This window comes from Labeo rohita, chromosome 20 (genome assembly GCF_022985175.1).
Source record: "Labeo rohita strain BAU-BD-2019 chromosome 20, IGBB_LRoh.1.0, whole genome shotgun sequence".
Taxonomy (NCBI): domain Eukaryota; kingdom Metazoa; phylum Chordata; class Actinopteri; order Cypriniformes; family Cyprinidae; genus Labeo; species Labeo rohita.
Genome location: NC_066888.1, coordinates 20,792,791 through 20,807,749, shown reverse-complemented (window position 1 = coordinate 20,807,749; position 14,959 = coordinate 20,792,791). Strand labels below are relative to the sequence as shown.

Here is a 14,959-nt window from a genome sequence, read left to right as displayed (position 1 = left end):
TCTTTATTCTAAGTAATATCAGTTTCTCCACCTCTATTTCTAGAGCACATACAGTTAAAGTCAAAAGTTTACATAGACTTTGCAGAATGTGCAGAATGTTAGCTATTTTACATTTAAAATAATGAGGGATCATATAAAATTTATAAAAATGACCCTGTTCAAAAGTTTACATACACTTGATTCTCGGCTTGTAACGAAAGGTTGCGGGTTCGAGTCCCAGGACCGGCAGGGATTGAAGGTGGGGGGAGTGAACCAGCACTCTCTCCACCCTCAATACCACGACTGAGGTGAGTCCCTTGAGCAAGGCACCAAACCCCCAACTGCTCCCCGGTGCCGCAGCGATAGCAATATGGCTATCCACTGCTCCGGGTGTGTGTTTACGGTATGTGTGTGCGCACTTGGATGGGTTAAATGCAGAGCACAAATACCGAGTACCATACTCGGCCACATGTCACGTCCTTTCCTTTCCTTTCCTTTCCTTTCCTGTGTTGTTACCTGAATGATCCACAGCTGTGTTTTTGTGATAGTTGTTCATGAGCCCATGTTTGTCCTGAACAGTTAAACTGCCCATTGTTCTTCAAAAAACCCCAGGGCATACACATTTTTTGGTTTTTCAGCATTTTTGTGTATTTGAACCCTTTCCAACAATGACTATGATTTTGAGATTCATCTTTTCACACTGAAGACAACTGAGAGACTCATATGCAACTATTACAGAAGGTTCAAATGCTCACTGATGCTTCAGAAGGAAACACAATGCATTAAGGGGTGAAAACTTTGGAAAAGAACAAAGATGTGTACATTTTTAAAATTTTGCCTAAAATCATATTTTTTTTCATTTAGTACTATCTTTCAGAAGCTGCAAAAGATGTATCTCAGAAGACAAAATAAGTTACATTTACCCTGATCTTAAAATTCAAAAGTCCCCACCCCCTGTACAGGTCAAACCGGGGACTCAGAAACAACTAATACACACACACACACACACACACACACACAAAAACAGCTGTGGGACATTCAGGTAACAACACATTAAGAATCAAGTGTATGTACATTTTTTATAAATTAAATAACTTTTGTGTGAAATATCTTAGGTCAGTACTAAATAAATAACATGCATTTTATATGATCCCTCTTATTTTGGTAAAATAATTAACATTTTGCACATTCTGCAAGGTGTACGTAAACTTTTGACTTCAACTGTATATATGAGTTGTGTATGAGATGTTTTGTGTGTAAAATAGCTAAATATATTAATAGAAAATTGTATCACCTCCAGCAGCTTTTAAAAAGAAATGCCAAAATCATCACTAAAAACCTTCACACTGAAGAAACAACCCTTATGTTATATAACCGTGGCCTATGAGACTTACACATAAAAAATAAGAAATAATCTCATCTTTTACTGTGAGATAATGAAAAGTCACACTTAGGAGATATAAAGTCACAATTGTGAAAAAAGTCACTTTACCAGATTTAATGCTGCGTTGGGTGATATAAAGTTGCAATAAACTTTAACTCTCAATGTGGGAATGAACTTCCACAGCGGCTGTAGAAGTGTAAAAGTGTCAAACACAAAGGTTTCTTAAAGAAACAGGCAACAAAAAACAACTCTCAAAACTGTTTTACAATACTCAAACTTTAATTAATTAATCACATTTTCAACCTAATTGCGAATGCAGATCCGAAACGAGGGCAAACAAGAACAAAAGAAAGAGTTCCAGAGAAATAAAACCAACATAGAGCATAAAACAATTAAGGCAGACTTTCTGGACACAGACACAACAGTAAGTGTCGTCTTTTGACAAGAGCATGTGTGGGGCATATGCATGTTTATGTGAAGCAATAAAAAATGCACTACAGGACAACAGGCCAAAGGTAACTACAGTTTAAAAAAAAAAAAAAAAAAAATTAATAACTCAATTAAATCTTAGGTTTTAGATAACAAATGGTGGCACAAGCAAGATGCTATACTCCATGTACCTCATTTTCCGCTCACAACTTCAGTAAACCAAACCTTCACTCGAAAACGTTCAAGTCCCTTTGAATGCAGGTCTTCATGAAAATAATAATCTTCATCGTCTAATCTTAAATAATTAAGGCACTTTATATTCAAAAGGTGCAGCAAGGAATGCAACACTAGCTCGGAGCGATGGCATTGTTATGGCTGTTTCGGTGGAAATCTGATGCATGCATGCAGACAAACATAATGGCGGAAGAAATCAAGGCCACAGACTAGAAGTTAGATTGAATTCTCTGAGTGTGAGAGGACTTTGAGCTCTGAATATGGAATTAAAATGAATAGTTTACCCGATGATATAACATCCTTTACAGCCCTTTGCATGCACAGCTAAAATCCATTTGCAATTAAGTGGGATCTTTGGATGTAGCCTGATGCTAAACAGACAATACTGTGAGTTGTGTATTTGTTGATTATTAAAAGAAATTACAATCGAAACACTGTGCAGCATTAACTTTGCTTAAGTAAACAGTGTTTTTAATTTGGCAAAGCTGAAGCGAGCAAACAATAGGATTTCATCTGACTACACTGTGGGCACGCATTATAGCAGCTTTTCAGTGACTCGTGCTAAAATAGACACCTTTGGCATTTAAGCACCGTGATACGACAATGGACAAGCAATTAGAGTGGTTCAAGAAAGAAAGTGAGGCCTTAACAGTCATCTTCTGAGAAACATGCAATTAACACAATGCTGGGAATGGAACATTTTGACATTAGGATGTCAAAGCAGATGAAAACGAAAGCACGCACCAAACAAAAACGATTCATTTCTGCCATTACAAAATTTGCAACCCAAATAACATGAATCACTTCCCAAGCCAACGACGTTACGACTCTCAGAGGAAGTTATTAGCAGCAAGCTAATCAAGATTATTACATTTCGAATTTCATAACACAGGAATGAAGAAAAAAAACAGGCACTTGGCCTATAAACGTGCCAACACACTAGCCAGACAAATGATTTTACGAACAAAGTACCAAATGAAATATGCTCAGCAAGGCAGGAATTAGGCGTAGTGTAGGTCAGTTCTGCGTTTGAATCAAATCTACCCAAACTCAACTATATTTCAAGAACTCAAACCGAAGCATTAAATTATGAGACTGACACAGCTCTATACTAAGACTCCATCAAATGATTGCAGCAATAGAAAAAACAGAATAAGCAAAGCACTTCTCTAGGTCATATTTCAGTTCTCTTAAGGGTATTTAACAGTATTCCAAAAAAAAAAAAAAAAAAACATCAGGAGCTATGTACGTACGTACACCTCAGCTTAAGACATTTTAGTGCCTTACATATAATAATATTGATTCAGTTTATGGTCAAAGAGTTCCAATGGGAGTGCTAGAATCTGACATTTCTGCAAAAGAAAAAAAAAAAATGAATCGAGAACTGAGAGAAGCTTTTGGGAAACATGACATGTTAATCCAACAAATGAATTCATTTGTAATTATCTACTCTGTATAATATAGCGATCAGTCCAGCTGGCAGACACTAGATCTACTTCATTGAAACAAGCACGCATGCGTGTCTTTAAACACACCGACATACAGGCAGACACACTTACACAGAGCCCGGCCTCGATAGAGGCCCAACACGAACGCATTCACACTTTTAAGGCTCACTTTTAAGGCAGCAAGCCACTGCCTCCACCTAAAGGCACTTTGACTAAACTGTCAATCATTCCGAATGGGATCATAGATCCTTCGCTCTCATAGTGCCTCATTCTATTCGCATGTTCGGCAGAATCAACTAACTCTACTGAAGACTCATTTCGGCTGTTAGTAGAACTGGATTGGCTGAGCTCTTTTTTTTTTTTTCCAAATCCACATAAACTCCCTAAAGTACAACTTAAAATGGCTGGTAAGTCCCCCACAGTGATAGAATGCTCTGATATTACCCAGCACTCCAGTCCATTTGGGGGAGAAAAAAGGAGCGAGAGGCCAGTTTTAACAACTGGTTCTCTAACTGTAGATGGTTAACGGTAAGGGAATAAGCTGGGGAATGTAATTTATTGCAAACATTTTGGCTCTCTTGGTTGGCGTTAATGAGAGGAATGGCCAAAAAAGATTTTAAATCAAACACCACACAACAGACAGATACAACCCGAAGGATTATGTGATGAAAATGCAGAACAGATTTGAAATGAAGGGGAAATAGATTGCTCATTCAGTCCTGAACTCTACAGATATTATTTTTGTACTTGGTGATAATGATGAGGATAGATTTGCTAGAATATTGAGAACATCAGTCATGCCAACTGTGTAAAACACTGTTCTAGTGAGGGTATCTGAAATTAACACTGGGAAATTGCGACGTAGGGGCGCCCCCTCTTATGCCTTTCAGGGGAACACCATAATATCGAGGAGACAAATTGCCGTGTTGTCATATTATGAAACATTTACGGACATAATTTGGAAAAATGTAGTTGTACATGAAAACAGGACACATTTTGCATACCCCATAATGCCACTGCTCAAAAAGACTTGGGGCATTACTCGTAGAATGTATTTGTGTTAATGAACTTGAGTGCTTGTGAGAGCTCTAACATTAACGAACCAAAAAGCTCAAATCACAAGAATTAAATGTCAAATATGAGGCTAAACATGGTGGAATCATAAGGGTGTTTTACAGAATCTGTTTAAAATGTCTCTCTCTCTTTTTGGGTCGGAGTGTGGGTTTTGTGGTGCCGTGTGGTGCCTCCAGGTGGCAGCATGTTACAGGGTGTGGTAGTTGCGATCCTTGGATTTGCAGAACTTGTAGAGGAAAAAGATGACAGCTTGAAGGCCAAGAACTAACACAATTCCCCCGATGAAACTGGCGGCATCAAATGTGGATGATTTCGATGGAGAAGTAGTAGGCGACATGGTCGTGGTGTCTGTGAAAAGACCAAATTGTCAGTTAAACGTAAAAGGATAAAGGAAGTGTTGTACTCTGTTAGAGAGAGCTGTACTTACTTGTGACTGTGCTGTTTTGAGTCGGAGCAACTGATGTGGTGGAGACTGTTGTGGTACCTTAACAGAAACAGTAAAAATCAAATACATCAAACTGTACAGCCTGCTCTGACCTGTATTGAACTGATACAGGTATATTTTTTGGACAACCAATGTTATTTTTAAAGGCGATATATATACTGTAAATAAAATTGACATTGGGCTTTAAATTAAGTGGACGCATTCTGAGGTGTGTATAAATGCAAATGAGGTCAGTCCGGAAGGCCGTACCATTGGTTGTACCATTTGTGGTGGTGGTGGTACCATTTGTGGTGGTGATCACTGGCGGGGACGGTGTTGTCACTGCAGTTCAGAGAAAATTGAACCGATTACAGATTAAACCCCCATCATCCCAACATACAATTGGCCATGCCACAGAACATTTACAACTTGCAAATTTATTTTTTTGCAGTTTATAAATGTAAAAATGAGCTTGAGATAGTAGGACAGGACATACCTGTACATTCCGCACTTTCGCAGCCAAGTGTTGCATTCTCAGCACTTCCATTAACACATTTGAAAGTACCTGAAATGTAGTGAAAACATGTATACTTTATTTTAAGGAAAAGGAAATGAAGAAGAGAAAAAAAAACAGGACCAAACAAAGTCACTAGGCATCTGAAATGCAAAAAATAATAATTTGCTACTCAAATATTTTCTCAACTATTTCTTGGTGGAGGTGGAGAAATAAAAAAATAAAAAAAATCTATGAAACATGTTAAAAAAAATATTAACTTGATATTAATAACCAGTAACACATGAAACAAGTAACATACCATACTGAGTAACTGAAATAAATAAATAATTAGTAAATAAAGCCACAAAACCACTTCCTTGACTTAAAACGGTTTTGACCCATAAATAAGAGAAAGAACTGACAGTATGTCATACTGACATAAGAAAGAGATAAAGACAAAGAGGAGGAAACCAGGAAGATTTTCCAGAAAACTGTGTCACAATCAGCTGGTTTCCATTTAGAGTATCCTCCCGTCACACATGAATAGCATTGTGTACAAATATGACAGACAGCTCAGCGTTGAAATTCCTACTGATAGCAATAATTCAATTTTTACACATTGTTTTGTAATTCACTTTACTGACACTGTTGTCTTCCTCATGTTTGTCACTGACTTCACAACAGAATCACAACAGACTAACTGTCTGTATACACATACAGTTGAGGTCAAAAGTTTACATACACCTTGCAGAATCTGCAAAAATGTTCATTATTTTACCAAAATAAGTGGGAATCATACAAAATGCGTGTTTTTTTTTTTTAGTACTGACCTGAATAGGATATTCCACATGAGAAAATATAAAAATGACCCTTTTCAACAGTTTCTTTCTTAATATTATGTTGTTACTTGAATGATCCACAGCTGTTTTTTTTTTTTTCTTTTTTTCTTTTTAAGTGATAGTTGTTCATGAGTCCCTTATTTGTCCTCAATAGTTAAACTGTCCGCTGTTCTTCAGAAAAATCCTTCAGGGCCCACAAATTCTCTTCGAAACAGCTCTTTCCAACAACTATGATTTAGAGATCCATCTTTTCACACTGAGGACAACTGAGGGACTCATATGCAACTGATATTTGATATTTAGGCAAAATAAGAAAAATGTACTCATCTTCATTCTGTTTAAATGTTTACACCCCTGGCTTTTAAATGCATCATAGTTCCTTCTGGAACATCAGTAAGTGTTTGAATCTTCTCTAGTTGCATGTGAATCCCTCAGTTGTCCTCAGTGTAAAAAGATGGATCTCAAAATCACAGTTATTGTTGGAGAGAGTTCAAATACACAAATATGCTGAAAAAGCCAAATTGTGGGCCCTAAAGGATTTTCAGAAGAACAGCAGTTTAACTATTCAGGACAAACAAGGGACTTAAGAACAACTATCACTAAACAAAAAAACAACACTATTGAGAATAAAGAGTATGTAAACTTTTAAACAGGGTAATTTTTAAAAATTCAACTATTATTTTCTCTTGTGGACTATATGTAAATGTCTTTTATATGAAACATCTTATTCAGGTCAGTATTAAATAAAAAAAATAATAACTTTTTTTTTTTTGATGATCCCTCTTGTTTTGGTAAAATAATTAACATTTTTGCATATTCTGCAGGGTGTTTGTAAACTGTTGACCTCAACTTCATGTGCTTAAAGGGATAGTTCACCCAAAAAAGAAAAAATGAAAATATTGTCATCATTTACTATATTAAATCAAACCAAACTCACAATGGATAGTTTATAGAAATAGTTCACCCAAAAATGAACATTTTGTCATAATTTACTCACCTTCATGTCATTCCAAACTTGTATGAGTTTCTTTCTTATGCTAAACATAAAAGAATATTATTTGAAGAATTATTTTCCTACTACAAAATAAGAACAACAGCTGTTTGGTTCTTCAAAATAACTTATTTTGTGTTCAACATAAGTAAGAAACTTATACAGGTTTGGAACGACATGAAGGTGAGTAAATGACAAATTTTCATTTTTGGGTGAACTACTCCTTTTAAAGCCTTGTCACACAGAAAACATTCATTGATTAGTTCATGTTTTAAATAATTTAGAAATAAAACTTTTGTTTTGTGTTGTTTTGTGACTCTACAATATATTGAGTCAAGCGTAACAGCGTTCGCTTTCAATACGAGTGTCCTGAACCGTGACGGGCTTTGAGTATTTTATGTCAAAAGAAGTGGTTCTCAGTGAACTGAGCATTGAGAAAAAGCCATAACAGCTGTGTTAAACTATAGATGGGTGTAGGAAAGTACATTGTGGTCTTTATGGTCTCAAAACAGCCTACACAGAGAAAGAAATGTCACATGCTTTTGTGAAAGGTACAACTCTCATGTTGAAATTCCATACTATGACAACACCAAGATGTTTTCAATTCCTTCCTTTCTGAATAAGTGCTTCACTAGCAAAAATGTCCACACATTCCACACCGCTTCTCAGCCCTCAGCAGTTTGTTCGGACGGCAAAACAAATTCAGCTACCCGGTCTCAAGTAATGATTGAAGGGAAATGCATACATGTTCATTACTTTAAAAGGACTGCACAAGCACTCTCTGGAGCAATAAGATGAATGAATATGATGTCAACCAGCCTGCTTTCATTGGTTTTCACAGATTAGACTGCAAAAACCTGCCATTGAGATTCTATTCTTAACAGAACAGAGTGAACATCTGTGCCTCGGTCTCTGTGCATGTGTACCAACCCAAAGGACCACATACATTTCCTGTTAGTAAAATAATATGAATATGAACCTGTGTGGCACAAATCTAAAAGAGAATCACTATGTACATCATGAGATTTTTAGTCAGAAGTATAATATTAGATAAGGTTAGCAAATAGGTATTATTGTCTAACGCAAATGATGTGATGAAACGTTTAAATATTTGTTGCGCAAACATTGTACCTTCCAGGTCGTCTAACCTTCCTCCTACACCCACACAAAGCCATACGTCAATAATTCACATGAGCTTATTTATAGCTCAAGTCACAACATGTTGATTTAGCCCGAGCATTGTTTTAGTCTGAACATGACAACCATAGCTTTGTAGCAACACCCTCTAAACTAATCAAAAAGTCCTGTCCTAAAACCAGATCACCAGTATTTATTCCATATTTTGTATCTATACACAATAAGAAATCCTCTAAACGATTTGCATCCCATAATCGAAACACTCTGAAACATTTTAACCGCCTGTTCTACACTATAGCAGTAAAGACCCAGAAATTTCCAGTATGCTGTTTCACAGAATCAGTGTAAACCGATCGCGTCATCTCTGGGGAGCTGATAGCACAATGCTAATGCTACTGGCTTTGTTATAGGGGGAGGTGCGGTTACAGGCAGTACACCTGCTCAGGCCCGTCAGACCACTTCTCCTTGCTGTCAAGCATACTCTCTCGTACTTAGAGAAACAATACAGACTCACTGCATGTGGAGAATGACAGCTGATGTTTAATTTAAGATCGAGAACAAAGCCTGTGAAAGTTCAAAGGAAGTGGTTTATAACTGTATTGTGGTGTAAGATAAATGATCTGTTTAACTAATAACCAGAAGACAGATTTCAAAATAAATAAGTGATACAAAATTGTGAATCACACTTTGCCAATTTATATACCTATGTTTATGTTTCAGCCTTATATCTAATGCATAAACATCGTGGCCAAATGTCATATGTGACCATGGACCACAAAACCAGTCATAAGTGTCAATTTTTTTTTTTACAATTGAGATTTATACATCATCTGAAAGCTGAAAAAAAAAAATAATATTTTCCATTAATGTATGGTTTGTTAGGATAGGACAATATTTGCCCGAGATAAAACTATTTGAAAATCTGGAATCTGAGGGTGCAAAAAAAACAACAACACTAAATATTGAGAAAATCACCTCTAAAGTTGTCCAAATGAAGTTCTTAGCAATGCATATTACTAATTAATATTAAGTTTAAATATTTATGGTAAAAAATGTACACCATATCTTTATGGAATATGATCTTTAATTAATATTTTAATGATTTTTGGCATAAATTAAAAAAAAATTTTTGACCCATACAATCTATTGTTGGCTATTGTTACAATTAAACCTGTGCTACTTACAACTGGCAATTTTGCTGTAGTGCCCGGGAGCAACTGAGGGTTCGTTGCTTGGATAATTTTTTTTTTTTTTTTTTTCAATTTTCTTTACTTATTTACCCACTGCCACCGCCATTTTGTCATGAATGACTGTTCAGAGCAGGGTTGCCAAGTTTCACAACAAAACACTGGTTAAGAGTTTGCAGTCAAGCTGAGTGTTGGTATTGAGGGTGGAAGAGTGTATCGAGTTGTGGGTATTGAGTGGGTACAGAGCGCTGTTCATTCACTCCCCCCACCTACATTTCCTGCCGGTACTAAGAATCGAACCCACAAACTTTGGGTTACAGTCAAAGTCAGACTCTCCAACCATTAGGCCAGAACTGCCATGTGCCCTAATGTACATGTATCAAGCACTATTGTTTTCACTGCTCTTTCTCCTTTGGTTATGCCTCCTTCTGCTATGCCTCAACCACCTGCAGAGAGTTCTGATAAAGCTGCTCTCTGATCTGGCTGCATCAAGGTAATCGGCACTCAGCTTGATGCCATGCTCTGCACAGTCATCCAAGACAAAATGGCAGTGCGTGTGGGCAGCTGTGGCATAATATAGTAGTCAACATTTGAAGTGGATTAAAACCTTTCATCAAAGTTGTCCAAAACAACCAAAACAATACCCATTCTTGTTTTAGGACAACTTTGATGAACTTTTTTTTATCCACTTCAAATGTTGACTACTGTATACTGTAACCTAAAGGTTGAGGGTTCAAACCTCCTTACTGTCAGGAGTTGTAGGTGGGGGAGTAAATGAACCGCACTCGACTGAACAAGGCGCTGTGCCCCATTTGCTCACAGGCTGCCATATTCATGGTGTGTGTGTGCACTTGGATGGGTTAAATGCAGAGAAAAAAATTCTAATTATGGGTTACCATACTTGGCCTACACTTTACCGAAAGTACCGAACCCGGTACCTTTTGACAACTCTATTATCCACTATATGGAAACAACGAGAAGACTTACAACGTACATAAACGCTAAAACTGTTTGCACTACAAACCAGAGTGTTGATGATTAAGATAATGCATTACAATAATATGGTAAGATACACCAATTTGTAATATCAAGCAGCAAAATAGGCTGTTTTGTACAGCTAAAAATAGCTGGAAACAGATGAGATCAGAAGCCAGATCCATAAAATTTACAAATGTCCGCACCCACTTTTACGGGAAGAAAAAGGTGGATAAACAAACACGCCTTATATACTGTGAATGATAACTCTAATTCTATGTTAAATCAAACCAAACTCAAAATGGATAGTTTATGTCAGCACCGATAGCCTTGTGGGCAGTGTGCCGTCATGTGGCGCAGTTGCGCTTCGGGAGTCCCGAGTTCGAATCCCGCCTCGTGGACCTTTCCGGACCCTGTCCCCCCTCTCTCTCCCACTTACTTCCTGTCATATCTCTACTGTCCTTTCAAGTAAAATGCAAAAACACCAAAAAAAAAAAAAAAAAAAAAAAAAAGAAATAATTTATAGAAACTTGTAGAAATAATTCACCCAAAAAATGCTAATTGTCATCATTTACTCATCCTGATGCCGTTCCAAATCTGTATAAGTTTCTTTCTTATGCTGATCATAAAAGAGGATATTCTGAAGAATGCTGGTAATCAAACAGTTGTTGGTTCCCATTGACTTCCAAAGTATTTATTTCTCTATGGAAGTCAATGGGGACCAACAACTGTTTGGTTCTTCAAAATATCTTCTTTTGTGTTCAACGCAAGAAAGAAACGTATACAGGTTTGGAACAACATCAGGGTGAGTACACGATGACAAAATTTTCATTTTTTTATTGAACTATTCCTTCAAGACCATCTATGTCTTTAAAGCTCTAATTATTTTATTTAACAATATATGAAAGATATTTCATTACTATTCCTTAATTTTTGCTGTAATGTGAAGGATACGGCCACTTTCTTTCTGCTTACTTTCTCTCTCATTTTTTTTTTCCTGAAGAGCCTCGAGCACCATAGCAACAGTGTGTGCGTTTCATTAGTATGTTTACTCTCTCTGATTCATTTCACGTCATCCATTAGCAAAGAGGCATGGAGAAGGACTCCAGGGATAAAAGGGCAGTTACTTCAGGCTCACACTGACCGAAGCCAGCATTAAGCACTGAATGAACCGCCAAACACACAAACACTGGTTTACAATCTCATCTATTATCTGTACAGCACATTAGGAATGATTTAGACAGTTATAGGATCTGTGTTTAAAAGCGACAATGTTCAAAGCCGTGCTCCGTGATCTGAGATGATTTTGTAGAAATTTGCAATTACAATAAGGGTACTGTAAAACTAAGGGTAATGCTTTTCATTTTCTCTTATGTAATGGGGAAAAACAACTGGATAGCAAACAAAACTGGAGCAAAAACAAAGCCATATATTCAAACTTTAAAAATCACATGCTACTGGATGGCCAAATCCATTTACCATTAATGAAACGAGTACTATGCTAAAACAGACAATTCACTGTGACTAATAAGTCAGGTGAAGCATGTGTGCATCATACTGAATAGATCAAAATGTTGGCTTGGAAAAAATATAGAAAAAGCTTAACAGAAAGTGTTCAAGTGTGTTTAACTAGGGTTCATTCATATGTATATGCAACCCTGGACCATAAAACCAGTCTAAAGTAGCACGGACATATGTAGCAATAGCCAAAAATACATTGTATGGGTCAAAATTATTTTTCTTTTATGCCAAAAATCATTAGGACATTAAGTAAAAATCATGTTCCATGAGGATATTTTGTAAATGTCCTCCTGCAAATATATCAAAAATCAATTTTTGATTAGTAATATGCATTGCTAAAAACTTCATTTGGACAACTTTAAAGGTGATTTCTCAATATTCAGATTTTTTGCACCCTCAGATTCCGGATTTTCAAATAGTTGTATCTCTGCCACATATTGTCCTATTCTAACAAACCATAAATCAATGGAAAGCTTATTTATTCAGCTCAATTTACAAATAAACAAAATAAAAATTACCCTTATGACTGGTTTTGTGGTCCAGGGTCACATATATATTCATGTGTATATATATAAATATATTTATAGGAATTACACTGTTTTGCTAACAGTTGATAGTTGTCATATAAGCTTTGAATTTGACATAGAGAAGGGACTGACTTGAGCAGTTCATCCACTTGCAGTGAGTCTTATTTCCACATTCTTGACAACTCAAGGTGGTACCACACTCGTCATCTGCAAAAAGAAAAAAAAAACATTAAATAACTTCTCACATGCCTAAAAAAATTATCATTGAGATTTGCAGCAAGCATGTCATATTCAAGCAACACACTGGCATTCCCAATACAGGTTTCTTGTGCTGTTGACCTAGATTTGTTGCCAGTATGTGTCAGTGTTATCTCTTGGCCTTTAAACTTGAAAACAAGGAACATTGAGTAACCACAAGATATTTCAATCAGTAAAATATTCTCAAGGTCTCTAGCTGAAAGATAATGAAGCCATGCCCACTATATGCCAATCTAAAATCTTTATCTGCTAGTGAATCAACACATTTAATCTTAAATTGTGTCGACGAGGAGTAGCTAAACAGAAAAACTGGCAGGAGGACTAATGAGTCTTGTGACCAAGTGAACATGATCTGATGTCTCTGGGAAATCACACACAAACCAAGGTCACTTAAAAACAGCCGCTGTGAAACGGAAGTGACGGCAGATCTTTTTCCACACTTTTTACACATATACTGTATAGATCTCCACAGAGAAACCTGTTATTTTCACCAGAAGGTCCAGTTATGACATTTTGAATAAACATTGCAAGGTTAAAACTTAATATATACACAGATTACCTGTTCACAGTAAGATTAATAATGTGTTTTAAATACATGAGTGAATTTTATTTTCTTGCTGACTTTAAGAAGCCCAAAAATTGTTGCCTGTGCCCACTAGATGTTAGTTAAGACACGGTCCAAGTGCCCACTGCCTTTGTCCCAACAGAGAGAGGGAGAGAGACTTGAAGACAGCATTCTCTGGTTTATTTTACAGGCCAACATGTGATTCTCTGGATAAATATAGATCTTCACAACGCAGTAGATCTAAATGGAAGCAAAGCCACAAGACAACAAAATAGAAATCCTCATGTATTGATTTACATAACAGCGGCAAGCCAGCGATCATTATGAGACACACGTTAAGTGATTCATTATTTCATACAGGTAAAAAAAAATAAAAATAAAAAATAACTTCTAGTTTGAGTTTAGCATTGGGCAAAATACGAAAACACAGAGTAAATCTAAATCACGAAAAAATAAATCGGAACGAGGCCAAAGTGCAACACCCGCGTTTAACAACTAAGGATGGGAATCAATAACCGGTTCTTTAGAATGACTCATTTAAAACAAATACCGGCAAAGACTGTTTTAGTTCTCGAACCTTCCTTTATCGGTATGGAAGGTACAGCGTGGATTTCTGTAACTACACCACAACTGAATCTATAGCGCGAAACTTTCGACCAGGATACTTCAATTCAAAAGCAAATGATTGTTAAGAATCAGGTATTTTTGTTGAATCAAACACAAAGCGACGTAAGTGGTTCGACTCCTCACTAAACGACTCTTGGGAACCGGTTCTTTTTACTGGATTAAAATATGCACGGTGGTCAAATTACCGTGCGAGTGATTCTTATGAGTCGGTTCATTAAAAGGGTCTATTTACATGTACTTTTTTTAAAAAACGAATTCATTTCTTAATAGTTTCATCCGCTATTTTGAAATCTAAAATGACCTCGTCATTTGGCAACAGACCATCGAGGGCAGTTGATGCAATAAGAACTGAATCGTTACCCAACATTTATTCACCAAAAGTACAATTAGAATCCTTAATGTAACCGTTATGGAACTGGAACTGGAATCGCAACCACTCCTAATTAAAATCACAGTTAAGGTGTAACCGATGGCGTGACAGAGACTGTTTTGGTTTGCGTTGTGCCAACATGACTCGCTGTTTCACTGTAACGCTTATAAATCCACTCACCCTGCGCCAGTCCCTGACTCGTCAATGATCCGAAGAAGGCTAGTAATATTGTCACGAAGAAAAGTCTCCAAAACATGGTGTCGAATTAGTCTATTCTCAGTCCTCGTTCAGGCGTTCAGGTCGAGCTGTCTGCAGTTTCACTCGATGCTGCTGTGGATGTGGCTGCGCTTCCTGCTTTTTGCATCACGTGACTGGTTCTTTTCCCCATTGGATGACAAATGTGGCTTGAAATCGTGAGTCATAAAACTGCTTTCCTGCAGAGGGCGCTTGGCGGCTCAAAAATTAATCTGCCATTGAGCAGCAATCAAATCTCG

The 14,959-nt window shown here is 36.8% G+C and overlaps 1 protein-coding gene across 1 annotated transcript; it reads right to left on the bottom strand.

The window, feature by feature from the left end:
- Positions 1-1,621: 1,621 nt before the first annotated feature.
- Positions 1,622-14,820, bottom strand: cd164 (CD164 molecule, sialomucin). Its single transcript, XM_051138726.1, has 6 exons — positions 14,646-14,820; positions 12,778-12,852; positions 5,469-5,537; positions 5,243-5,314; positions 4,976-5,032; positions 1,622-4,896 (listed from the first exon to the last, which is right to left on the bottom strand). Exons 1-6 carry the CDS (start codon positions 14,719-14,721, stop codon positions 4,736-4,738), a joined length of 510 nt encoding a protein of 169 aa, XP_050994683.1. The 5' UTR covers positions 14,722-14,820; the 3' UTR covers positions 1,622-4,735.
- Positions 14,821-14,959: the final 139 nt, after the last annotated feature.